This window comes from Pan paniscus, chromosome 17 (assembly GCF_029289425.2).
Source record: "Pan paniscus chromosome 17, NHGRI_mPanPan1-v2.0_pri, whole genome shotgun sequence".
NCBI lineage: Eukaryota > Metazoa > Chordata > Mammalia > Primates > Hominidae > Pan > Pan paniscus.
In genome coordinates, this window is record NC_073266.2 from 64272931 (window position 1) to 64298783 (window position 25853).

Below are 25853 nucleotides of genomic sequence, written 5' to 3' on the forward strand. Positions count from 1 at the left end.
TTTCTTCTGCCCATTAAAAACATGGAATGTTCTCATCTGGCTGTCAGTCTGTACACTGGCAGCCCTTGGAGTCAAAGATGGGAGATGGTCTCTGCAGCAGGTTCTTGTCTGTCCACACTGCATGTCACCATCCCACAAGCCCTACTATGAGCTGCTGTCTTCCTTGCACCAAGGGAACCTGGAAAATGAATGCATGAAGGTGTTTTGTAAAACTCAGCGTCTTGATGTAGGTTAAAAAGCACATATGCTGCTTGCATCACTATTTGATCCTTAACAGTCTAGGGACACGTTGCCATTTTCAAAGTAATACCATTTCCCATTCCTATGTTTACTTTGTACATGAAGTATAGTGGTCAACTGCCATGGGTCCATAAAGACTGGGTATTACAGTAAGATCATACACATAAGGACTTCCTCCAGGACACAGACAAATGCCACCATATTCAGAGCTCTAATGGGCAATTCATGACTGTGTCAAGCTTTTCCCTCCAGGATTCATGGTTCAATACACCAGGATCACGGGCAAGGACCACCTACCAAATTTCTTTTGTGGCTTGTTGATCTTCTTAAAACTGGAACAAAGTCCCTGAGGCTCTCCATGGTGGCAAGAGCTCAATATAACTCCTATAGGGCCACAGCAGCTTTCTTCTTCTGAGGCTGCAGCATACTCACGTAATTCTTAAAAATTGCAGAATCTTGTTTTACATTAAAAAAGACTCCACATTTCATTATCCCAATCAATAGCAACTGTGGATCAAGTGGTGGTTTAAGATGTTTTCCATCAGATGCGCATGTGAATTTCTGTCAGCTGTTCTATAGGACTTTACAGAGCTAGGGTAAAAAGACTCTTTGGGAAAGGCAGGCATTTGATTTTCTTTGGGATGGCCCTATAAGGGTCAGGCAAATCCTCCCCATTGCCTTCTATTTTTGAAAATATGTCTTTGCCTTTCTCTCAATGCTCTATTTCTTCTCCTCCTTCACAACTGCCCATGGAGCTGCTGCAGGCCCCTGGCTCCAGGGATGCCAGACTCATCAGACAAAGGGTGCTTTATGTAGTAGTCAATATGTTCACAAATAGTCTAATACAAGTAATCAGGGGTTAGTGGGTGCTTTGGGACAGAAATCAGCAGTAACTAAGTAACAATGCCCCAGAGGAAGTACTCAACTGCCTAAATTCTTCTCCCTCAAAAGAACTGGAAGAGTAACAAACTCCAAGCCATCCTCAGTGGTACTGTAGACCTCCTACAGGAAGGTATCATCCCAAAATGTGACACTGACTGGTCCATTTGGAAATTCTGGTAACGTCTATGTTTACACATCTGTAGCCACCATATTTTCCATAGCAATGCCACAGAGTTTAGGCACAACCTCACACATTTCAAATGCAGCTCCCATCACTGGCACAGTCACACGATGATACAGGATAAGCCTTCAAGGTGAGTCCACAGACACCAAGAAGCCCTCCATAGTCTTATCTTTCATCACAGATAATGGGAGGGGCAAATAGCAATGAGAGTCAAAGGTCAAAGAAATCTTAGCAGCCAGATGCAGTGGCTCACACCTGTAATCCCAACACCTTGGGAGGCCAACATAGGTGGATCACTTGAGCCCAGGAGTTCAAGACCAGCCTGGGCAACACGGCGAAGCCCTGTCTCTACAAAAAATACAAAAATTAGCCAGCCATAGCGGTGCATGCCTGTAGTCCCAGCTACTAAGGAGAGTGAGATGGGAGAATCGCTTGAGCCTCTAGGAGGCTAAGACTGCAGAGTGAGCCGAGACTACACTAATGCACTCCAGCCTGGGCAACAGACCTGAGAGCCCTTTTTTTTTTTTTAAATAAAAAAAAAAAGGAAAAAATGAAATCTTAGCACATCTAGGGCAAAGAAAAATGGTTATGAAAAGGCCATGGGACAGGTGCACAGGGTTGTGTTTTAATCTGTTTTGCCAGGCTTTCTTTGTCACACATGCAGTTACCCATTGGTATCTTTCAGCTCCAAGTAGGGCTGCTTCTTCCCTTGGTTCAGATCTTTGTGCAAACTAGCCAAATAAAAGATAGGCCAGGCGTGGTGGCTCACGCCTGTAATCCCAGCACTTTGGGAGGCAAAGGCAGGTGGATCACGAGGTCAGGAGTTCGAGACCAGCCTGCCCACATGGTGAAACCCTGTCCCTACTAAAATTACAAAAACCAGCCAGGTGTGGTGGCAGGCACCTGTAATCCCAGCTACTCAGAAGGCTGAGGCTGGAGAACTGCCTGAACCCAGGAGGCAGAGGTTGCAGTGAGCCGAGATCACGCCACTGCACTCCAGCCTGGGTGACACAGCAAGACTCTATCTTGGGTGGGGATGGGAGGGGAGTGGGAAAAAAAGGATAGCTCCTGAGAATCTTGTTGCTAGTAGCCGGAAACCTGACAAACTAAATGTCCCACCTGGGGAAACATGTATGGGCCATGTAAGCAATCCCCCCTGACCATACCTACTCAGCCTCTGCAATTCCCCTTCACTCCCAGGACTGTCTCAATGGATTTCAGTCTCAGATGCATCTTTCAAAAAGAGTCACATCAGTGATGCAGTGTTGCTCAAGCCCTTTAAAGGTTCACAAAACAAGTATTTCTCAGGTCTCTAAGTCCACAGGCTGTGTATGCGACAAATGAGACTCCTGACAACCAAGAGAAGTCAGATCCCTCTGTCCACAAGACCAGGGTCAGTCTCAGTCATGGAATTTCTTCACTTTGGGGCCCAATTCTTAGCACTTGGCTCTGGAGAGCCCAGAGTCCTAGATCATATTGTCTGACTTGCTTGGCTACTCGTGAGTACTGCTCATATATTTAGTCCAGAGCCCAGTCTCGTGTTCAGCAGGGATATTACACAGCTTCCCCATTTCCTCAATAGTTGCGAAGAGTGTCAGCTCTGGTGAAATCACAACTGGGCCTAGTCAGGGAGTCACTGCTCTCTTAGTGATTCAGTTACAGTAAATACACCTCCAACTTTGTAGTGCTTGACAAACGTGCCATGTTGTACTATTTTTTTTATTATGGCTTTGCTGGCCTTCTTACAGAATGGTACCAATTTAGTAATGTATCCAAAATGGAAACCAATACATAGTCCAGTTCTACATTTATTATTTTATTTTATTAAGACTTGACTATCAGGATTTGAAGAGTCAAAAGCCATCTATTAGGCCAGAGACAGGCTGCATGCATTTACACTGTATACATCCTAGGTGCTGAAGCCCATATACTCTCTCACTGCTTAAATGTGTTGTCAACCAACTATTATTGCACCCACCCACCACAAGTGAATGCATCATCAAGGCCCAAGCTGGGAATTTTTGATCTCTGTAGTTAGCCACTCTCAGCAGCCTCTGCTTTTCCCCATGCCATCCACAGGCCAGGCCCAGCTAATGCAGACATCCCACACATGCTGTCCTATACATGAAAGTGCCCAAGTCCTCCCCTTCAACTATGCTGTTTGATATGATCCCAAGAGTGTTTCACAGCATCCTTGATTTCTTAAGTAAGATGCTCCAGGCTCTAGCCAGGTACAGTGGTGCACAACTGTATTCCCCACTACTTAGGAGGCTGAGGTAGGAGGATTGCTTGAGCCTATAAGTTCAAATCAAGCCTGGGGAACAAAGTAGGACCTTGTCTCTTTAAAAAAAAAAAAAAAAAAAAAATTCCAGGCTTATGTTTTCCATCTCCTTCAGACCTGAAATAAGCCATTTATTATTTATCCAAGAAGCCATGGGTTACCCTAGTGGAAAATAGTATTTAATCTGGATGCTAAAACTGTTCACTGGTATTCAGCTGTCACTGTTGCACTGTTTCTAGGCCTTGTCAGTGTTTATATTAAACTTATATGCAAATCTGGTGAATAAAAAGCAACTTACAGGCAAAGGAAATAGCTTCCCATTTACTTTTATACATAGACTATTTGGATAGTTATCTTCTTGAGGGCAACTTGTCTCTGCCAGGCAAAGTCTGCATTAATAAAAGAAAAAAGTATTCTTAAATAGTGTGCTCAAACATTCTTATATGTTTTAAAATTCAGAACTACATGCACATAGTAAGCAAGTATAAAACTAAGGTAACAGAAAATTTCAAACTCACCTCAACTGAACTTGGACTGTATAATCTCTCCTACCACCTGGCAAAAAATCCCTGTTGGAAAGAGAAAGAAAATGGGTTAAAAAAGTACAATGAGAATTCTCAGAACAGTCTCCCCAGGAGGAAAAAAAGGAAAAGCATTATTTGTATTTTTCTTATTCCCTGAAAGGTGATCAATATACTACCAATAATATAAGCCTTAATGAAATCACTGTAATGATGATAAACCTGACTTGCTTAACTTCTAGCCACGTCTTTATGGCAATTTTAAGGTACTTTCAATGCACAGGAACTTTGATGATGCAAAATTTATTTCAATAGACATCAAACTTGGTAACATGCAAGGAAGCAGCCTAAGTTCGGAAAGAGTTTTAATCAGCAAATCTATTTGCTTAGAGCATTCTAATCACTTGAAGACTTTTTTCTTTTTCTTTTCTTTTCTTTTCTTTTTTTTTTTTTTTTGAGACAGAGTCTCGCCCTGTCGCCCGGGCTGGAGTGCAGTGACGCGATCTTGGCTCACTGCAAGCTCTGCCTCCCGGGTTCACGCCATTCTCCTGCCTCAGCCTCCCGAGTAGCTGGGACTACAGGCGCCCGCCACCATGCCCGGCTAATTTTATTTTTATCAGAGATAGGGTTTCACCGTGTTAGCCAGGATGGTCTTGATCTCCTGACCTTGTGATCCGTCCGCCTTGGCCTCCCAAAGTGTTGGGATTACAGGCATGAGACACTGTGCCTGGCCAAAGACTTTTTTTTTACTATAAAGACCTATTCACTGGATATTCTTATTGATCTCAAGTACAGCCTAAGCATTAGTTTTTATGGCTACTAGGGGGATTCTAATATAGACCCAGGATAAAGAATTAGTGCCTAGAGTCTCAGCATCTCCATACCATGCAACTTCATAATTATGTATCCAATTAAAGATACAGAACCTCTTATAATTTCTAGATGAGAATCTAATGGTCCCATGTAAAATGTATTTCATACTGAACCCTCCAAACTCTTGCCACGCAACATGGAGTCCACGGGGAAGCAGCACTTATTCCTTAGGAGCTTGTTGGAAATGCAGACTCTCAGGCCCCATCCTAGACCTATAGAATTAGAATCTGCATGTTAACAAGATCCTCAGGTGACATGTATACACATTACAGTTTTAAAAAGTATTACCCTTAGTCATTGTCATAAATCTTGGACTCTGTCAGAGAGAAGATCACTAGAGTGTAGTCCTTTCTTGAGAAGACTGGAGTACACTGAGCCCTCATGGTGCTCTAACTGGGCCAGTCTTCTCACCGTTCCCAATCCTCGAGCTCCACTGGAAGGCAGTAAAGCACAGCAGTGACAACCACCTTAAGTTCTACAGTCCCAAGCTGCACAACATTGTGCAAATCACTTAACCATTCTGTGCCTCAGTTTCTACATCTGTTAAAGATGGAAAATTACTGCACCAACCTCATCAAGTTGCTGTGACAATTAAACATGTTAACAACACATGTCAAGTGCCTAAATATAAGATGTGCTCAACACATGGGAGCAGCTGGCTGCTGTGACTGTTTCCACTGCTCCCACTGTTCTCCTTACCAAGAGCAGCCTTCTCAAATGGCTATTCAAAACATCCCCATATCCTTGACAATACTGACCTCTTCTGAGCAACCCATATCATTCCACTCATTCAAATCAAGAAACATTTCATATTCTGGGTGCTGGAGCTTCAAAGACAAATACAACACAGTATTTGCTTCAAAGGATTTATATGCTAAGTAGGTAACAGAAATACAACACCTAAAATAAAATATGGTAAGTGGTACAGTACATTATAAAAAGTAAGTGCTACAGAAAAAGGGAAAATTTTTGTCTTGAAAGTTCAAGGTTGTTATCACAATTAGTCCAATCTAACTAGAAAACAGGGTTTTTATAGCAGTGGTTCTGCCTACTTCTGCTTAGTGGCTCCACTAGGAACATGAGTAACTGTGGGTATCTAGTGCAGTAATTCCCAGAAAAAAAGAAAGGACAGAGATACAGATCAGAAACTTGTTAGATGGGAAACATGATGTGAAGAAAGAGAAAAGACAAGACATGAGCCTAGAAAGATGGATGGGGGCATAAAGGGTTTTGAACAGCTGACTAAGGAGTTACACTTTATTCTGGCAAGGGAAATTAACAAAAACTGGGAAATACAATGTGCTAAATATCTTCACAAACATGAGTAATGACCAAGGCATCTTCTGACATTCATTTTCTGCCAATCACTGTTCTAGGAAGTTTTACATACTGGTCCATCAGATATCAAAGAAGCATTTACCATATGCTAGGTACTGTAATGGGTTGTGAGGTGATAAAAATGAGTAGAAGAATGCTGCTTTCATTAAGAAGGTTGCAAATGCAAGCAGTGAAATAAATGCAATGATGCCTTAACAGAAAATAAGTACATGGCACAGTGAGAGACAAATGACACATTAAAGCAAATCTGGAAAGGCATCACAGGGGATGTATGAATTGAACTGGCCCTTGAAACATGACTCAAGAAGTTTGCCAGGCAGAGTACAGAGAAAAAAGGCGGCAAAGGTGCAAAGATGTGAACACCATAGTTAACCTAGGAAACACAAATGGGAAAGCCTAGTCAGAGTACAGGTTGTTAGAAAAGAGTAACAGGAGATAAGATAAAAAAAAAAAAAAAAGCAGAGCAAGATGTTGAAAACAACTGCCAGGCAATGCAGTGTGGACTTTATGAGGTACCATTAGAGTGTGTTTAAAGCATCAAAGAGAAAAAACTGAATGGGCTTTAGAAAGATCATATGTAGGAGCTTTCTAATAGAAAGATCTCATAATTAGGAGACCATTACAATTGAAGAGGCAAAAAACAAGGGCTTGAAGCTGGGCGCAGTGGCTCACGCCTGTAATCCCAACATTTAGGAAGGCTGAGGTAGGTGGAGTTCAGGACCAGGTTGGGCAACACAGCAAGACCCCATCTATGCAAAAAATAGAAAAATCAGCCAGGCATGGTGGCACATGCCTATAGTCCCAGCTAGTCGGAAGGCTAAGGTGGGAGGATCAATTGAGCCCGGACATTAAAGGCTGCAGTGAGCCTTGATTGCGGCACTGTACTTTCAGCCTGGGTGACAGAGCAAGACCCTGGCTCAAAAAATAATAGTAATTTCAAATGAGGGCCTGAAAGCTATTAAACATAAATATCACTGAGTGATATTCACACATAAAAAATGGTAAGACTTGATGAATGACTAGATGTCAGAAGGCAGGATAAGGGAAGGGGAGTTTCTAGGAGGGTATCCAGGTTTTAGAATGCTGCAACTGAAGAGATGGCCATGCTACTCACCAGGACAAGAAGAGGCAGAGCAAGTTATAGCATCAATCTCCCAAACCACCCAGTGAGGTGGTGATCATTATTCCAATTTTGCATGCTGAGAAAGTGAGGTTTAGTCACCTGTCTAGGGGCATACGGACCTAAGTGGTTGGTTCAGAATTCACTTTCTACTTAGTATTACTCTAAAGACCATACTAGCTCCCTCAAAGGTAGAGTTGCCTTGCTGAGTTTTAAATATTCAGAATGACATAAAAGAATCAATGAAGGGCCAGACGCGGTAGCTCACGCCCATAATCCCAGCACTTTGGGAGGCCGAGGCGGGTGGATCATGAGGTCAGGAGATCGAGACCATCCTGGCTAACATGGTGAAACCCCGTATCTACTAAAAATACAAAAAATTAGCCAGGCGTGGTGGTGGGTGCCTGTAGTCCCAGCTACTCAGGAGGCTGCGGCAGGAGAATGGCGTGAACTCGGGAGTCAGAGCTTGCAGTGAGCCAAGATCACGCCACTGCACTCCAGCCTGGGTGACAGAGCGAGACTCCGTCTCAAAAAAAAAAAAAAAAAAAGCATCAATGAAGTGCAGCAAACAGACAGGATGTGGTAAATGAAGAGTGGCCTATCACAAAGAGGCCTCTGTCAAGGCAGATTCCAATGCCATTAAGGAAACGAGTAATGCAGAAGGAAATATACTAAGCAAAAATCTCCTTGAGGCCAGTCTGTTTTTCAACTTTGCATCTTTGGTGCCTGGAATATTGTCTGGTCCATAGTAGACAGTTAATAAATGTGTGCTAAATGAATGAATAAAAGAACAAAAGACAAGCAGGTTTGATGGAAGGCAAGCTCAATTTTAAATGTGCTGTCCTTGATGCCCTTGTAGGTCAAAGGAGAGGCACTGAAAAAGGTGTCTAGAGGGAGGTGTTGGTAATTTTGCAGCCACCCATATAAAAATAACAAAGCACATTAATGAATATTATCATAGAGTAGCAAGAAGAGAATCCCAGATTGATCCCTTAAAATGGGTACAAGAAGTCAGTGTGAGGAACTGAGAGCATGGTTAAAAATATACTAGTACCAAATGGAAGGAGCAGCGCTAAAGCCAAAAAGAGAACTGAATCCAATGTTCAATCTTCACAAGATGTAACAGAAAGAACAAAAAAACCTGGACAAGAATGTATTCAAGCGTCTAGTCTAGATCTTACTACCACTACAGGCAAAGGGGAGGGAGCTAGAAACACAGCTGTGGTTCTCAAGTTGGCTGCATACCAGAAACCTGGGAAACTTTAAAAACCACTGATGTTTGGGTTCAATCCTGAGATTCTAATTTAACTGATGTGGGATAAAACCTGAGTATGAGAATTTCCTAAATCTCCCCAGCTGATGCTAATATGCAGCAAAGTTTGAGAAACATGGGGAGAGAAGTAGTTAAATGACACAAGAAGCAATCATCCGTATCCAGAATGTACAATATGCTAGATCAAATAAATCACTTTTTTTGGAAAGTAGTGTTAAAAAATAAAGCCTAATGAGAGAAACCAGGGCTCCTTGGAGAACTGATCAATTCCACAGTTGCAGCAGAGAAAATACAAGATAAGCCTTCAGCATTTTTGTTGCAAGAAATTAAAGAGCGCTCAAAGTGGGTTTCAGGGAGAGAGGTATATCAAAAGGGCATAGGAGCCAACCTGAAAGAACTTCTAATAGCCAAAGATAGAACAATTTGAGCAATATCAATTACTGTAACACTGGAATATAACTCATAGAGCACCCATTAGTCCACACTGTTATAAACGAATAAACGGGCTGGGAATGGTGGCTCACATCTGTAAAGCCATACCTGTAAACCCAATAGTTTGGGAGACAAAGGAGGGAAGATCACTTGAGCACAGGTGTCTGAGACTAGCAGAGGCAATACTGTGAGACCCCATCTCTATAAAAAACATAAAAATTAGCCAGGTGTGGTGTTGTACACCTGTAGTCCTAGCTTCTTGTGGGGCTGAGATGGGAGGATCATTTGACCCCAGGTGGTCAAGGCTGCAACAAGCCATGATCACCACCACTGCACTCCAGCCTGGGCAACAGAGCAAGACCTTCTCTCAAAAATAAAATAAAATAAAAGGCTGGGTGTGGTGGCTCACACCTGTAATCCCAACACTTTGGGAGGCTGAGGCAGGCGGATCACCTGAGGTCAAGAGTTCAAGACCAGCCTGACCAACATGGTGAAACCCCTTCTCTACTAAAAATACAAAAATTAGCCAGGCATGGTGAAGAATCGCTTGAACCTGGGAGGCAGAGGTTACAGTGAGCCGAGATTGTGCCACTGCACTCCAGCCTGGGCGACGGAGTGAGACTTTGTCTCAAAAAATAAATAAACAAACAAAATGAATGAAAGAAAGAAAGAAAAGAAAAGGAGACAGCTCCTCCTTGTAAAAATAAAATAATCTCAATGTAAAAAAGATTAAGGACAACAGAACACAAGAATCTTTTTGCTAAAGTAACCACTAAAGTCAAGATTCACGAGTGAACACTAAATTAATCTGCAGAAGTTTGAGGAAAAACAGAATACTAGGTGTCTAGTTGCAAACTTATCTTTGCAAAATATTTATCAACAAAGGAACAAACAGTAACTTTACAGTGCAGATACCTGGCAGCTAGTATCAGCCAAGTGATCAAGGTTAACATCACCAAAAATAAGATATCAATATTATGTTGCCTGATATGGTACCCTGAGAAGGGCACATAACTTGAGGTATTCTTGCCAAAAATGCACAACCTCCATCTAATCATGGTAAAACATCAGCCGTACCCCCAAATCAGAAAGAGTCTACAAAACACCTGACCAGTACTCTTCAAAGTGTCATGCTGTGAAAGACAAAAAACAAACAAACAAAAACTAAGAAACTGTAACAGATTGAAGCAGAGTAGGATGACTCAACAATTAAATGTGATTTGGGATTGTATCTAGGAACAGAAGACGTTTATTGACCAAAAAACTGGTGAAATCTGAATAAAGTCTGTAGTTAATAGTACTGTACCAATGTTGATTTCATGGTTTTGATCATTGTACTACGGTGATATAAGATTTAATATTAAAGGAAACAGGGATAAAGAATATATGTATTATTTCTATAATTTTTATCTAAATAAAAATTACTACAAAATATAAAGTTTTTATGCCGGGCATGGTGGCTCACGCCTGTAATCCCAGCACTTTGGGAGGCCGAGACAGGTGGATCACTTGAGGCCAGGAGTTCAAGACCACCCTGGCCAAAGTGGTGAAACCCCGTCTCTACTAAAAACACAAAAATTAGCCAGGTATGGCGGCACCTGCCTGTAGTCACAGCTACTCAAGAGGCTGAGGCAGGAGAATCGCCTGAAACCGGGAGGTGGAGGTTGCAGTGAGCCAAGATCATGCTACTGCACTCACTCCAGCCTGGATGACAGAGCGAGACTCTGTCTCAAAAAAAAAATTACGTAATTAAGTACAGAATTTCCCAAACTTACTTAACTGCAACAATCTTATTTTTGAAAAACTCTTACTATCATCTCAAAGAGTGTTCTAATGAATATCTGAAAAGGAAGTAAACACCTCTAATTTACTCAATTCCTTGCTCTGCTTTTAACATTACAGCCCCCCAAAAATCATTAACCTCCCAGAAGCCTTAGTTTTATCATGCTGAATCTTTTAAGAATGCAACTTTAAAGAGTCATATAAATAATGTTTTGTTAACACTAAAGGTGTGTGTGTGTATACATATATACATACATATATATACACATATACACATATATATACACACATATATACACACACACATATATATACACACATATATATATATACACATATATGTATATATTCTTTTGAGATAGAGTTTCACTCTTGTTGCCCAGGCTGGAGTGCAGTGGTGCGATCTCAGCTCACTGCAACCTCTGCCTCCTGGGTTAATGTGATTCTCCTGCCTCAGCTTTCTGAGTAGCAGGGATTACAGGCACCCGCCACCATGCTCGGCTAATTTGTTGTATTTTTAGTAGAGATGGGTTTCGCCATGTTGGCCAGGCTGGTCTCGAACTCCTGAACTCAAGTAATCCACCCACCAGAGCCTCCCAAAGTGCTGGGATTACAAGCACGAGCCACCGCGCCCAGCCTTTTTAAAAATATTTTTAATTGGAAAATTAAATGCTACAGATTTCCTTTTCTTTCTTCTTACATCTCTTAGTTCATCTGCTCTTTACAAATGGGTCTACCAATACTTTTCATATATCTGGTAATTTTTTGGTCAGGATGACTATACAGCTCACTTTACCCATAACTACCTCAGTTTATGTTCTTATCTCAGAATAATTATTAGTAATGTTTACTTTCACTCTCAAAAATGCCCCAGTTTGGAATGATAAAGCTTATGGTCACCCTGTCTTTGGGCTACTATAAATTCTTTTTATATTGCTTTACCCAATATATATATTTTTTCAGACGGGGTCTCGCTTTGTTGCCCAGTCTGGAGTGCTGCAGCATGATCACAACAGCTCACTGCAGCCTCGACCTCCCAGGCTCAAGTGATTCTCCCACCTCAGCCTCCTGAGTAGGTGACACTGATTTCTGTATTTCTTGTAGAGACAGGGTTTCACCATGTTGCCCAGGCTGGTCTGAACTCCTGGGCTCAAGTGATACTGCCACCTCCCAAAGTGCTAGGATTACAGGCATGAGCCACCATGCCCAACCTGGGAATAAATTTTTCATTTAAAAAATTATTGCCAAATATAACAAAAAGTAATCTAAAAGACATTGAGGTTTTATTCAAAGGTTAAAAATTTTATTCTAACACACAGTATTTACTAAATATTTGGCTGACTTTAGTCAAAGTATACTACCCTTTCATGAGAGAAACAGGTCAACTCTTATGGACTGAATTGTGTATCCCCAAAATTTATATGTTGAAGTCCTAACCCCCAATGTGACTGTATTTGGAGACAAGGCCTTTAAGGAGGAAATTAAGGTTAAATAAAGCCACAGGGTAGGTCCCTAATCCAATATGACAGTGTCTTTACAAGAAAAGAAAGACACCACGGATGCACTAGCACAGAGAAAAGGCCATCTGAGACGTGCAAGCCAAGGAGAAAGGCTTCAGGAGAAATCAAACCTGCCAAAACCTTGATCTTGGACAGAAGCCTCCAGCATTTTGAGAAACAAAAGTCTGTTGTTTACGCTGTCCAGTCTGTGAAATTTTGTTATGGCAGCCCTACAGGTGAATAAACCAATATTCATGAGAAATATATTCCAAATATTCCTCTTACCTGGATATGCATATCTCTCTAACTTGTTGAGGTGTCAAAGCAAAAATAAAAAACTTCTCTTGAAATCGCTGAATACTGCTTTGAACTGGGAAGAAAAAAAAAAAGAAAGATAATATTTCAATAACAAATCCAACACTACAACCACCTGCAATAACCAGGCATTTTTTATAAAGTACCTGCCAAATTCTGAAACATTATGGTTAAAATACTCCAAAATCAGGAAGTACTAAACTGCATTCATCTTGGAATCATGAGTAAAGTCACTACAAAGGGGTTTCTTTAACGTTAAGTACGTAACCATTCTTTATTCTAAAATACTAATGCAGGCTGGGTGCAGTGGCTCACGCCTGTAATCCCAGCACTTTGGGAAGCCAAGGTGGGTGGATCACCTGAGGTTGCAAGTTCGAGACCAGCCTGACCAACATGGAGAAACCCCATCTCTACTAAAAATATAAAATTAGCTGGGCATGGTGGTGCATGCCTGTAATGCCAGCTACATGGGAGGCGGAGGCAGGAGAATCACTTGAACCCAGAAGGTGGAGGTTGCAGTGAGCCAAGATTGCACCATTGCACTCCAGCCTGGGCAACAAGAGTGAAACTCCATCTCAAAAAAAAAAAAAAAAATACTAATGCACAGTAAAAATATAACAAAACCCTTCAATATTACATTTCATTCTTAACTATAATATTATCTAATGAAAGGAAGTCAAAATGCTCCCCAGGAGAACTGTATTCAAGAATTAAATGCTTTTTGTTTATTTTTCTTTGTTGTATTTTGCTTTTGGTGCTCTGTATTTAATTACACAAAACACTCACATAAGAAAATTTTGAATGTCAAAACTTTTAAGTTTTGAAGATACCTAATTTGCATATGAAAGTCTTCCCAGTTAAAAAATATTGCTTAATGAAGTCACCCTTATGTATATTATTACCTGAAATGTATTTATGACTTCACAAAAACCTGCAATAGGTTAATAATGAATTATTCAATAATGTTCTAGTGTCCATTAAAACAAACAAAAAAGTTAACATATATAGAGGCCTCAAGTCTTTTGCTTCCTAACAATTGCAACATCACCCAAGTAAAGGCAAAATGAGGCTGGGCACAGTGGCTCACACTTGTAATCCCAGCACTCTGGGAGGCCAAGACAGGTGGATCACTTGAGGTCAAGTGTTCAAGACCAGCCTGGCCAACATGGTGAAACCCCATCTCTACTAAAAACACAAAAATTAGCCAGTCATGGTGGCATGTGCCTGTAATCCCAGCTACTCCAGAGGCTGAGGCAGAAGAATCGCTTGAACCTGGGAGGTGGAGGTTGCAGTGCGCTGAGATCGCACCACTGCACTACAGCGATAGTCTTCCAAAAAAAAAAAAGGCAAATGGTCCTTGTATATAACACTGTCCAGTTTTCCTGCCACATGAAGATAAAAAAGATGCCAGTTGGATATCCAATGTCATAGCGGTTCAACCACAAGTCACATCAAGTCAGAAAAATATTAATTCCCTAGCTAAAATATTCTTTTCTATAAGCACAGTTTATTATAGCAATTATTCTCCTAGAAATCATGTCACAAAATGGTTCATATTTTTTCAGAACGCTTTAAAAAGGAGGGAAGAGGGAGATGCCGTTTAAGATGAAGGCCAAAAAGTAAAATGAAACTTTGGATTATAAACATAATTATGGAGCATCAAACACAGAAACATAAGCCTCTCCATTTCTCCAGTTCCTATTCACTCCTCAACCCTTTTTTTCTTGTTTGGACTCCACTTTTCACTATCTGTGGCTAAGGTCACCAATGACCTCTTAACTGCCAAATGTAATAACGTGTATTTTGAGATTACAAGTAAACATGCTGCATTTTAATCTTAATTAATTGACATGAGCATCCAGTCTCTTCAGCCAGAAACCTCAAAAGGTCTAAAGTAAGTACAAATGGAGAACTAAAAGAAGAGAGTGCAAAATGAGACATTAAAAAAGAAAACTACTTGCAGAAATAATGAATCAATAATTCTACCTTTGATGGAGGGGAAAAAAGGATTTACAAATCAAACTCCATGTAAAATAATACAAAGAAAACTACCTAGTCACATCATAGTCATACTATTGATTATGTTTGATTAATCTTGAAAGCAACGAGAGAAAAAAGAAACAAGGGAACAATGCAAATCAAGGCCAACTTCTCATCCGAAGCAATATAGGCCAGAAGGTATCTTTAAAGTGGTGAAAGAACAAACTCAACTGAAAATTCAATACCCTTCAAAAGCAGAGTGGAAGAATAACTTTTCAGATAAACAGAAGATATAAGAACTTGCTGACAGCAGACATGCATTACAAGAAATGTAAAACAAAATCACCAGGATTATTTAAAAACATAAATTCAAAACTGAATCTCTGGGAATGAAAATCATACAGTAAATAAGCGTAAATGTAAAACAGTATGCTGTATTTTCTTCTTGTAATTTCCTTCAAAAGACTGTTGACAGCTAAAGTGATGGCATTGAAAGGCAGGATTTCTAACACAGGGAGGAAATATGAGAACAGCAAAAAGAATGGAGGGGGTAGATAAAGGAAATTATCTCCCCAACAGTTGTGTTTCCTGCTTTTTTCTGATAAACCTGAAATCTCCCTAAAGACCCTGATAAACCTAAATCTCCCTAAAGACCAATCCACTCTTAGCGTGCCACAAGCAGCAGGTATCTACACCTGTAAAGTTGGGCACAAGACCCTCTGTGAATTCACGAATATAAATGCCAGTATTTGAGGCTCTGTCTGAATGACTGGAGTCAACCTACCCTGAAAAGTTTCCAAAAACCATGAACCTTAACATTTGAAAAGAGAATGGTTCCATAGTCATGTTGTACATGTATGTTCAACATGTACTTTTATATCAAATTGTACTTACATGTTGCACATACGCAATATATATGTACAATTTATAGAACTGGCAGCTTAATGTTAGTAGTCTGTGTCATAATAGACATATTCTTGGTGTGCCTTTTATTTTTCTGACATATCTTTGACTTTACCTATATTTGCTGTCAAATTTTCAATCCAGATTATAATCTCAAATAACCACCCAGTATCTATAGAAAAATGGATCTGTGTCATTGCTATATACTATAACCAGACTCCAGGAACTTAACAGCAACAAAAAATTGTGCATATGCTAATAAAAATCTAATTTGTATTAACATTGACAGTTCTTAGATAAGTCAATTTTATGACAGAACAGCAGCCAAAAGCATACCAAACTTTCCATAAAGTAAATTTGTTAGCTAAATGGTCATTTTAACATAACCATGAGAAAGAATGCAGGATGCAAAGTATGCAGGTTTTGCAGTTTATTTTCTCCCCATTGTCTACAATTTGGGAATCAGAAAACCAATTCTGCAGAGATTCCATGAATGCCTTTAAGTTAAGAGCAAATGAAATGAAAAAAGATCATGGCTCAAGGGCATGAATTAAATATGGCTTTATTCAAACCTTTCCTTTTTCAGCAACCCTTCATAATGTAGATTCTATTTTCCAAATATAACCACATTATCTCCCATCATGTCCTCCTTTTTATGTAAACTTGACATTCTTCCAACTGAGTAGTGGGGTCTTTATCACCTTCCCTTTGAATCTGAATGGCCTTTTGTAATAGCATCAACCAACAGTGTACAGTTTAAGTGATGCTATACAGCTCCAAGGGTGAACCATAAAAATACCACACACATCTTCCTTGCTCTGCGGGGACACTCATTCTTGGAACCTAGCTCTCATGCTATAAAGAAGCCCAAATTAGACCACATGAAGAAGCCACATATGGGTATTCCAGCCAACAGCCAAGCTAAGTCCAAGTCATCAGGTGGCATAGCTGCCAAACATATCAGGGAAGATGCCTCCAAGTGATCTGAGCTTCTAGCCAAGTGCACCTCAAGCATATGTCTTCTCAGCTAAGACCTCAGAGATCTTGGGATAAGAAACAAGCCACCCACACACTGCCCTTCCAAATTCCTGACCTAAGGAATCCATGAGCATGTCAGACACAGTAAGTTCCTCTTCAAAGGTTTAATTTCTGACTTCCTTGTTCTTTGCTCTTGAGCTCAACTTCCTTGTCCCTTCTCCTAAGCTATCTGCTCTGTAAACAACTTCTTCTGCCAGTCCCAATCTGTAACTCACATCTCTTCCTTATTTGGAAAGAGTCCTCTTTACTCCTGGCTACCCATTCTGTAAGCTCCCCCTCCTGCTGAGACAGCTCTCCCTGCCGAAACTACCCTTCCCACCTTTGCCGCACCCTGACATGCCCAAACATGCCTTGTACTGTAACAGACAGCCTCTCCCTTTCCGCCTAATTAGCCATATTCAATTTTAAATGGTAGCCAATCAGGTCAGTGTAGATTGTGCGGTCTGACTCCAGCCAATGGGGAAAGGACACAGAACCAGAGATTAACCGTGTTAGGGATAAAAACCCCTTCCCCTCCTTTGTTTGGTGTGCTCTCGCAGCGGCCAGAAGTGTGACCAGCACCCTTCTGCAGAAGTAAATTTGCTTTGCTGAGAAATCCTTCATTTGGCATTTGGGTGCTTGTTTTCCTTGTGACTCCAAGCTCTTGTTTCTAACAACTTGGGGGCTCATCCGCGATTGCCTTTCTCATCCAGGAAGAGGTCCCTGATCATCTCTCATGAGGAGATGCGTCCCCCTGCCTCACTGTGGTGGCCTCAGGGATGAGGGATCAAGACCTCCCCCAGCATGACGAATAAACCTGGACTCTCAGCAACGCAGGTGAAAAGGATCCTCACACACCATGGCGACCAGGTAACTCTGTGCACAAACCAAGGTAAGAAAAGTCGTGGGGGCAACAAAGTATTTCCTTGGTGGTTGGGACAACTTGGAGCTTGAATGTGTGTGAATGAGATGTACAATTAAGCACAAAGCAAGCGTGGAGTCCGGATCTGCAGTTCTGTGGTCACCTCATATGGCTTATGGCAGATTCCTGTTGTGGGGCTTATACCGACACACCGATGCTAAGAGGGACTTAAATTCCCGTGAGGGAAGCAGCCAGAGAAGGACAAAGCAAAAGGAGAGTAAAAAAGACCTCCAGTAGAGGGGGGTTAAGCCTCTAGAGAAGGGAAGGCAAGAAATATCTAATACGAGGAGGGACTGAGCCTCAGCAAACCTCTAGAGAAGGGAAGGCAAGAAATCTCTAATATGAGGAGGGACTGAGCCTCAGCAAACCTCTAGAGAAGAGAAAGCAAGAAATCTCTAATACAAGGGATTGAGCCTCAGCAAGCCCCTAGAGAAGGGAAGGCAAGAAATCTCTAATATAAGGAGGGACTGAGCCTCAGCAAACCTCTAGAGAAGAGAAGGCAAGAAATCTCTAACATGAGGCATTGAGCCTCACATCAAACCTCCAGGATGGGAAACACCCCACGTAAGACAGGAAATGAAAGATATAAAGCTAGTGATGATAACAACATTCCCTCTGGTAGTCCCTTAGGTCTCATGTTAACATACTGGAGGGACAGTGAAAGGACTAAACTTAATAAAAAACAACAAATGACAAAATATTGTTGTTTCATTTGGACCACAGAGCTCATCCTCACAGCCTCAGTTTTCTGGCCAAAGTTTCAGTCAAATGAGGATTGAATTTGTCAACTTCTAATAGAGTATGTCAATGACAAGAGTCCCATCTCCCAGGAGGAAATAGATTATGCCCTGTATTGGCAGCAGGGACCCATCCTTCTTTACCCCCTAAAAGCTATAGGAAGTAAGCCAGAAATCCATTCCTCTGAGGAAAGTAAGACCTCTACCCCAAAACAATCCACCAATGTATGAGACCCACCAGACCACCTACCTCCGCCAAATCCCCCACCCCAAGCAGGTGCACAAGACCCCCTTCACTCAATTCCTCCTCCATATAACCCTGAGTCAATGCCTGCCCCAATGCCCCGTGCCCTCCCTAACCACACGTCTGAGTCTATGCCTCCTCCAGGAAGGCTCTAGCGTGAGACAGAACAGTGTAAAAAGGATATTCAGAACTCCTTTTCCCCTCCACCTCTAAGGAATCAGCCCCAACTCTTTTCCCCTTGAGGGAAGTGCCCCTTGGAGGAGAAGGAATCGGCTTCGTAAATGCTCCCTTCACTAGCTCAGAAGTTCGAAATTTAAAAAAGGAACTCAAGACCGGGCGCAGTGGCTCAAGCCTGTAATCCCAGCACTCTGGGAGGCCGAGGCGGGCGGATCACAACGTCAGGAGATTGAGACCATCCTGGCTAACATGGTGAAACCCCATCTCTACTAAAAATACAAAAAAATTAGCCAGACGTGGTGGCGGGCGCCTGTAGTCCCAGCTACTTGGGAGGCTGAGGCAGAAGAATGGCGCGAACCCAGGAGGTGGAGCTTGCCGTGAGCCATGATCGTGCCACTGCACTCCAGCCTGGGCAACAGAGCAAGACTCCATCTCAAAAAAAAAAAAAAAAAAAAAAATGGAACTCGAGTCATTATTAGATGACCCATGTGGGGTAGCAGATCAAATTGATCAATTCTTAGGGCCACAGCTGTATACCTGGGCGGAGTTAATGACCATCCTGGGCATCCTCTTTTCCGGGGAAGAAAGAAGCATGATCCAAAGGGTTGCTATGGTAGTCTGGGAATGTGAACATCCTCCTGGCCAAAACATTCCTGCAGCCGACCAAAAATTTCCAGCCCAAGACCCTCGATGGGACAATAACAATGCAGCTCACCAAGAGAATATGAAAGATCTCAGGGAAATGGTAATAAAAGGAATTCAGGAATCAGTACCTCAGACCCAAAATATTTCCTGAGCGTTCCACATACAACAAAGAAAGGATGAAGGACCTATGGAATTCCTAGAGAGGCTGAAAGAGCAAATGAGACAATATGCAGGCCTAGACTTAGAAGACCCTCTTGGGCAGGGAATACTCAAGTTACATTTTGTTATGAACAGTTGGCCAGATATTGCTAAGAAATTACAAAAGATAGAGAATTGGAAAGACTGGACTATTGAAGAGCTTTTAAGAGAAGCTCAAAAAGTATATATGAGAAGAGATGAAGAAAAGCAGAAACAAAAAGGAAAAATTACGTTACCCACCTTCCAACAGGGGTTCCAAAAGACAAGGCCCACTGATACTACTCTCCATTACCTACAGACCCCACACCCCTAAACAAGGGCTACAGGGGGCCAAAGCTTACAAAGGATTTAAGTCCTCACATGCTAAACCATATAAAGGACATAGAGAGACAAGACCAGGTAACCTCAGAACAGGAAGGGAGGGAGGACAAAATACATGCTTCAAATGTGGAGGAGCAGTCATTTTAAGAGAGAATGCCCTGAATGGGAGAAGGAGAAAGAAGTCATTCCATTTAAGGGAGTCAGGGGCTCTATTATTTTTATCTTGAATCCTACCAAGAGCCCTTGATAAACTTAGAGGTGGGACCCAAACATGAAGTTATAACCCTTTTAACAGATTCAGGAGCAGCTCGTTCCTGTTCGTTTCCCTTCACCTAATGTCCCTTGCTCCTCAGAAGAACTTTTTGTCTTGGGGGTGAAAGGAGAAAGGTTTAAAGCAAGAATCTTAGAAGACACAGAGGTCAAATATAAAAATTGATCAGCCCACTTTCAATTTCTGTTAATCCCTGAGGCAGGAATTAACCTATTAGGAAGAGATTTAATGCTAAAACTAGGTATAGGCCCACATGTCAGTCCAAACGGATTTCTCACCTCATTAAATCTACTTACCACTGCAAATGAAAAATATATTCATCCTGATGTATGGGCGAGAGAAGGAAATGGAGGAAGACTTCAAGTTGCTCCAATACATATGAAGTTAAAACCCCCAGGGGAAATAGTAAGAAGAAAGCAATATCCCATTCCCCTAGAGGGCAGGATAGGCCTAAAACCTGTAGTCGAAGGTCTCATTCAAGATAAGCGCCTTGAACACTGTATGTCCCCTTATAATACTCCAATATAGCCTGTAAAGAAATTAGACGGGTCATGCTGACTAGTGCAAGGCCCCAGAGCTATTAACTAAACAGTCCAGACTACCCACCCTGTTGTTCCCAACCCTTACACTATCCTCAGCAAAATACCATATGACCATCAATGGTTTACAGTGATAGACTTAAAAGACACCTTCTAGGCATGGCCCTTGGCTGAGGACAGCAGGGACATATTTGCTTTTGAATGGGAAGATCCTCATTCTGAGCGAAAGCAACAATACCAATAGATAGTCTTGCCCCAAGAGTTTAGAGATTCACCTAACCTCTTTGGTCAAATCCTAGAACAGATTCTAGAACAAATTTGTACCCCCAAAACACATATGCTTGCTCCAATACATGGATGACCTGCTTATATCTGGTGAAGCTATAGAACAGGTGGCTGTCTTCTCCACACACCTTCTTAACCATTTACAAGAGAAGGGGTTACGAGTTTCAAAAGGAAAGCTCCGATCTGTGGAACCCAAGGTTAAGTATTTAGGACACTTAATAAGTAAAGGCAAGCCAAGGATAAGGCCTGAACGGGTCAAAGGAATCGTGTCCTTACCTTTGCCTAAAACCAAGAAAGAACTCAGAAAACTTTTGGGATTAGTTGGGTATTGCTGACTATGGATTGATTAATATGCCCTAGAGATGAAACCCTTATACCTGAAGCTCACCCAGGAAAAGCCTGACTTTCTCCTATGGACTTCTGATGAAATCCACCAGGTTGAGGAGCTAAAACACCTACTCATCACTGCCCCTGTCTTAGCCCTTCCTTCCCTAGAAAAACCATTTCACCTTTTCATTAACGCAAACAAGGGGGTAGCTTTAGGGGTGCTTACTCAAGAACATGGGGGCCACTGACAACCTGTGGCCTTTGTATCAAAAGTTTTTGACCCAGTAACCTGTGGGTGGCCCAAATGTGTTCAATTTATCACGGCTACCGCCTTGTTAACTAACAAAAGCAGGAAGCTAACCTTTGGGGGAAACTTGGTGGTGACCACACCCCATCACGTTAGGACAATCTTAAAAGGCAGGAAGATGGCTCACCGACTCAAGGATTTTAAAGTATGATGCTATCTTACTAGAAAGAGGTAACTTAACATTAACCACTGATAATTCACTTAACCCAGCAGGTTTCCTGACAGGGAACCCAAATCTAAAAGGCCCTGAGCATAAATGTTTAGATTTAATTGATTATCACACAAAGGTCAAGGCCGATTTAAGAGAGACCCTTTTCAAAACAGGACATCTATTCATAGATGGCCCCTCTAGGGTAACTGGGGGAAAAAGGAGTAATGGGTATTCGGTGGTTGATGGAGAAGCTCTTGCAGAAGTAGAGTCAGGAAGATTGCCCAATAATTGGTTGGCCCAAACATGTTAATGCATGTTTAGCATGCATTAAATCAGGCTTTAAAACATTTACAAAACCAAGAAGGGAATATTTATACTGATTCTAAATATGTCTTTGGGGTAGCCCATACCTTTGGAAAAATTTGGACTGAACAAGGTCTCATTAATAGCAAAGGCCAAGACCTTGTCCACAAAGAATTAATCACCCAGGTATTAGATAACCTTCAGTTGCTAGAAGAAATAGCTATCGTTCATGTCCCAGGACACCAGAAAAATCCTTCTTTTGAAAGCCGAGGGAATAACCTTCAGACCAAATAGCCAAACAAGCTGCCGTTTCCTCTGAAACGCCCGTTTTTCGCCTCCCTTCTTGCCTTTCTCCCCCTACCGCCATTCCCATCTTCTCCCCCGCTGAAAAGGAGAAGTTAATAAAAATAGGAGCCAAGGAAAACTCAGAAGGGAAATGGGTGTTACCAGATCAAAGAGAAATGCTATCCAAATGTCTCATGAGGGAGGTTTTATCTCAGTTGCATCAAGAAACCCACTGGGGACCTCAAGCTCTGTGTGATGCAGTTCTTGGAGTCTCCAGATGTAGAGGAATTTATACTCTAGCAAAACAAGTTACAGATAATTGTTTAATATGCAAAAAAACTAATAAGCGAATCCTAAGAAAACCACCCATCGGAGGAAGAAACCCTGGAATAGGGCCATTCCAAAGCATCCAAATAGATTACACTGAAATGCCCCCAATAGGTCGCCTAAAGTATCTACAAGTAATACTGGATCACCTTCCTCACCGGGTAGAAGTTATTCCCTTTTCAAGTGCAGCCACCAGTAATGTAGTTAAGGCATTAATCAAAAATATCATACCTAGGTTTGGATCACTAGGAAATATTGATTCAGATAATAGAACCCACTTTGCTGCACATGTCATTAAAAAGCTAGCCCAGCTATTAGAAATAAGATGGGAATACCATACCCCCTGGCACTCATCTTCATCAGGAAGAGTAGAAAGAATGAACTAAACCCTAAAAAGCCACCACACCAAATTAACTTTAGAGACTCGACTACCATGGACCAAATGCCTTCCTATTGCCTTACTGAGGGTCTGAACTACCCCTCGGAAAGATATTGGCTTATCTCCTTATGAAATTCTATACGGGTTGCCTTATTTACACTCCACTGCTGACATTCCTACGTTTGAAACTAAAGATCAATTTCTCAGGAGTTATATACTTAGTCTGTCTTCCACTTTCTCTTCCCTCAGAATTAAAGGCCTTTTAGCAGAGACACCACCCTTGGAGTTCCCAGCATGTCAGCATCAGCCTAGGGATCACGTTCTCATCAAAAGCTGGAAAGAAGGAAAACGCGAACCAGCTTGGGAAGGACCCTATCTAGTGCTTCTAACTACAGAAACCACTATCTGCACGGCCAAAAGGGGATGGACAGACCACACGCGAGTGAAAGGAGTGGCTTCCACAGCCAGAGAAAAATGAGCCGTCACTCCAGGGCCCACCCCCACCAAATTAACTCTAAAAAGGGCTTAATATTATTTTCCCTTTTCTTTCCAACAGAAGGTCACCTTGTCATCTATGTGACTCAAACTAACCATCCCTTAACCCTTCAGTTTGACGCTTGTTCAGTCATCTCATATGGAGATGAACGAACTCAAAGGCAGCTATCAAATGTAGATAAGTATCTATGTCCGTACTGTAGTGAGTCAACAAAGTATAAGCATGGAGCCTTAAAAAGTCCCTGTGGTGACTGGACAGATGTTTGGTGGACCACCCAATATGGAGGATGGACAGCCAGGCCCCCTTCTTCAAACAAGTTGCAAGGACTGAAACAGACACTCCAACTTATGTGGTCCCACCCCATCAAATTGTAAGTCACTGCAATGTAACCCCTTATCCCCTTATTGCTAATTATAGATAATCCCCAAACAATGGCCCAAGAACCCTCCATATTCGAATGGTATGGGTTAGGAGCAGATGTTATAGGATGGGACCCCATAGGAATCTTCTCTCTGAGTCGGTTGAAAACAATAAAGAAATCCAGACCCAGAGTCCGGGGAATACATGGGATCCAACACTTTCCCCAAACATATCATGCCCAGCATTCTCCTCCCATCTCCAGAACCACCCAACTAAGGTAACGGCTGTGGAGGTGAAAGAATTAAGGCAGACTATAGCTCTAGAGACGGGATACAAAGATGCAAATGCCTGGCTGAAACGGATTAAATATTCCATCCGCACTCTAAACAAAAGAGATTGTTATGCTTGTGCGCACCGCAGGCCAGAGGCCCAGACTGTCCCCTTTCCACTCAGATGGTCCTCCAGCCGACCAGGCATGAACTGTATGGTAGCTCTCTTCCAACGCCCCACAGCCTAGGGTAATGAATTATGCCGAGCTCTCTCTCGGCCATTCCCTGAAGTTCGGCACCCTATGGGTCAGGCCCTGAGGGCCACGTCAATTTTACCTCATGTCTCTCACAACAAGGGGACAATTTAGCATTTCTTGGAGACCTAAAGGGATGCAGTGAGTTTAAGCTATTCCGAGAGCTGACCTATCAGTCTGCCCTGATCCATCCGCAAGTGGATGTATGGTGGTATTGTGGCGGACCATCACTGGACACTCTGCCAAGTAACTAGAGCAGCACTTGTGCTCTGATCTAATTGGCCATCCCTTTCACCCTACAATTTCATCAACCAAAAAGGATAAAGACAAAGGATCGTATAACAAGAGATAGCCCTCATGAGTCCTTTGACCGTCATGTTTATATAGATGCCACTGGAGTCCCGAGAGGAGTGCCAGATGAATTTAAGGTGCAAAATCAGATAGTGCAGGGTTTGAGTCCATACTATTCTGGTGGTTAACTGTAAATAAAAATGTAGATTGGATAAATTACATCTATTACAACCAGCAACGATTTGTTAACTATATTAGAGATGCTAGTAAAGGAACAGCTAAACAATTAGGACCTACCAGCCAAATGGCTTCGGAAAATAGAATAGCATTAGACATGATACTAGCAGAGAAAGGTGGAGTTTGTGTCATCATTGGAATTCAATGTTGTACTTTTATACCTAATAATACTGCTCCCGATGGAACCATAACAACAAAAGCATTACAAGGTCTTACTGCTTTATCCAATGAACTAGCTAAAAATTCAGGAATAAATGATGCCTTTACTAATTTTTTTTTTTTTTTTTTTTTTGAGATAGAGTCTTGCTCTGTCACCCAGGCTGGAGTGCAGTGGCGCTATCTCAACTCACTACAAGCTCTGCCTCCCAGGTTCACACCATTCTCCTGCCTCAGCCTCCCAAGTAGCTGTGACTACAGGTGACTGCCACCAAGCCCAGCTAAATTTTTTTTTGTATTTTTAGTAGAGATGGGGTTTCACCGTGTTAGCCAGGATGGTCTCGATCTCCTGACCTCATGATCCACCTGCCTCAGCCTCCCAAAGTACTGGGATTACAGGCGTGAGCCACAGCGCCCGGCCTCCTTCACTAATTTAATGGAAAAATGGTTTGGCAAATGGAAAGGACTTATGTCCTCAATCCTTACTTCTCTTGCCTTTGTAACAGGTGTGCTTATTCTTGTAGGATGTTATATCATACCCTGTGCCGGAAGCCTAGCACAAAGGCTTATTGAAACAGCTCTTACTAAAACCTTTTTCAATCTCCCCACCACCTTATTCAGATAAGCTCCTACTTTTAGAAAACCAGGCAGAATAACAGAGTCAAGAAATGTTAAAAACGTTTGAAGAGGAAGAATTATAAAAATCAAAAGAAGGGAACTGTCAGATATGGC

The 25853-nt window shown here is 41.9% G+C and overlaps 1 protein-coding gene across 9 annotated transcripts in view; it reads right to left on the minus strand.

Annotated features, from left to right (window-relative positions):
• Positions 1-25853, minus strand: part of PIAS2 (protein inhibitor of activated STAT 2) — a 130669-nt gene that overhangs the window by 64542 nt on the left and 40274 nt on the right. For all 9 annotated transcript variants that reach the window (XM_034943622.3, XM_034943616.3, XM_034943615.3 and 6 more), the window contains 3 exons: positions 12711-12795; positions 4106-4156; positions 3886-3976 (listed from right to left, as the gene is read on the minus strand). In XM_034943622.3, the coding sequence (XP_034799513.1) occupies positions 3886-3976; positions 4106-4156; positions 12711-12795 (227 nt within the window). The remainder of the gene's footprint in view (positions 1-3885; positions 3977-4105; positions 4157-12710; positions 12796-25853) is intronic.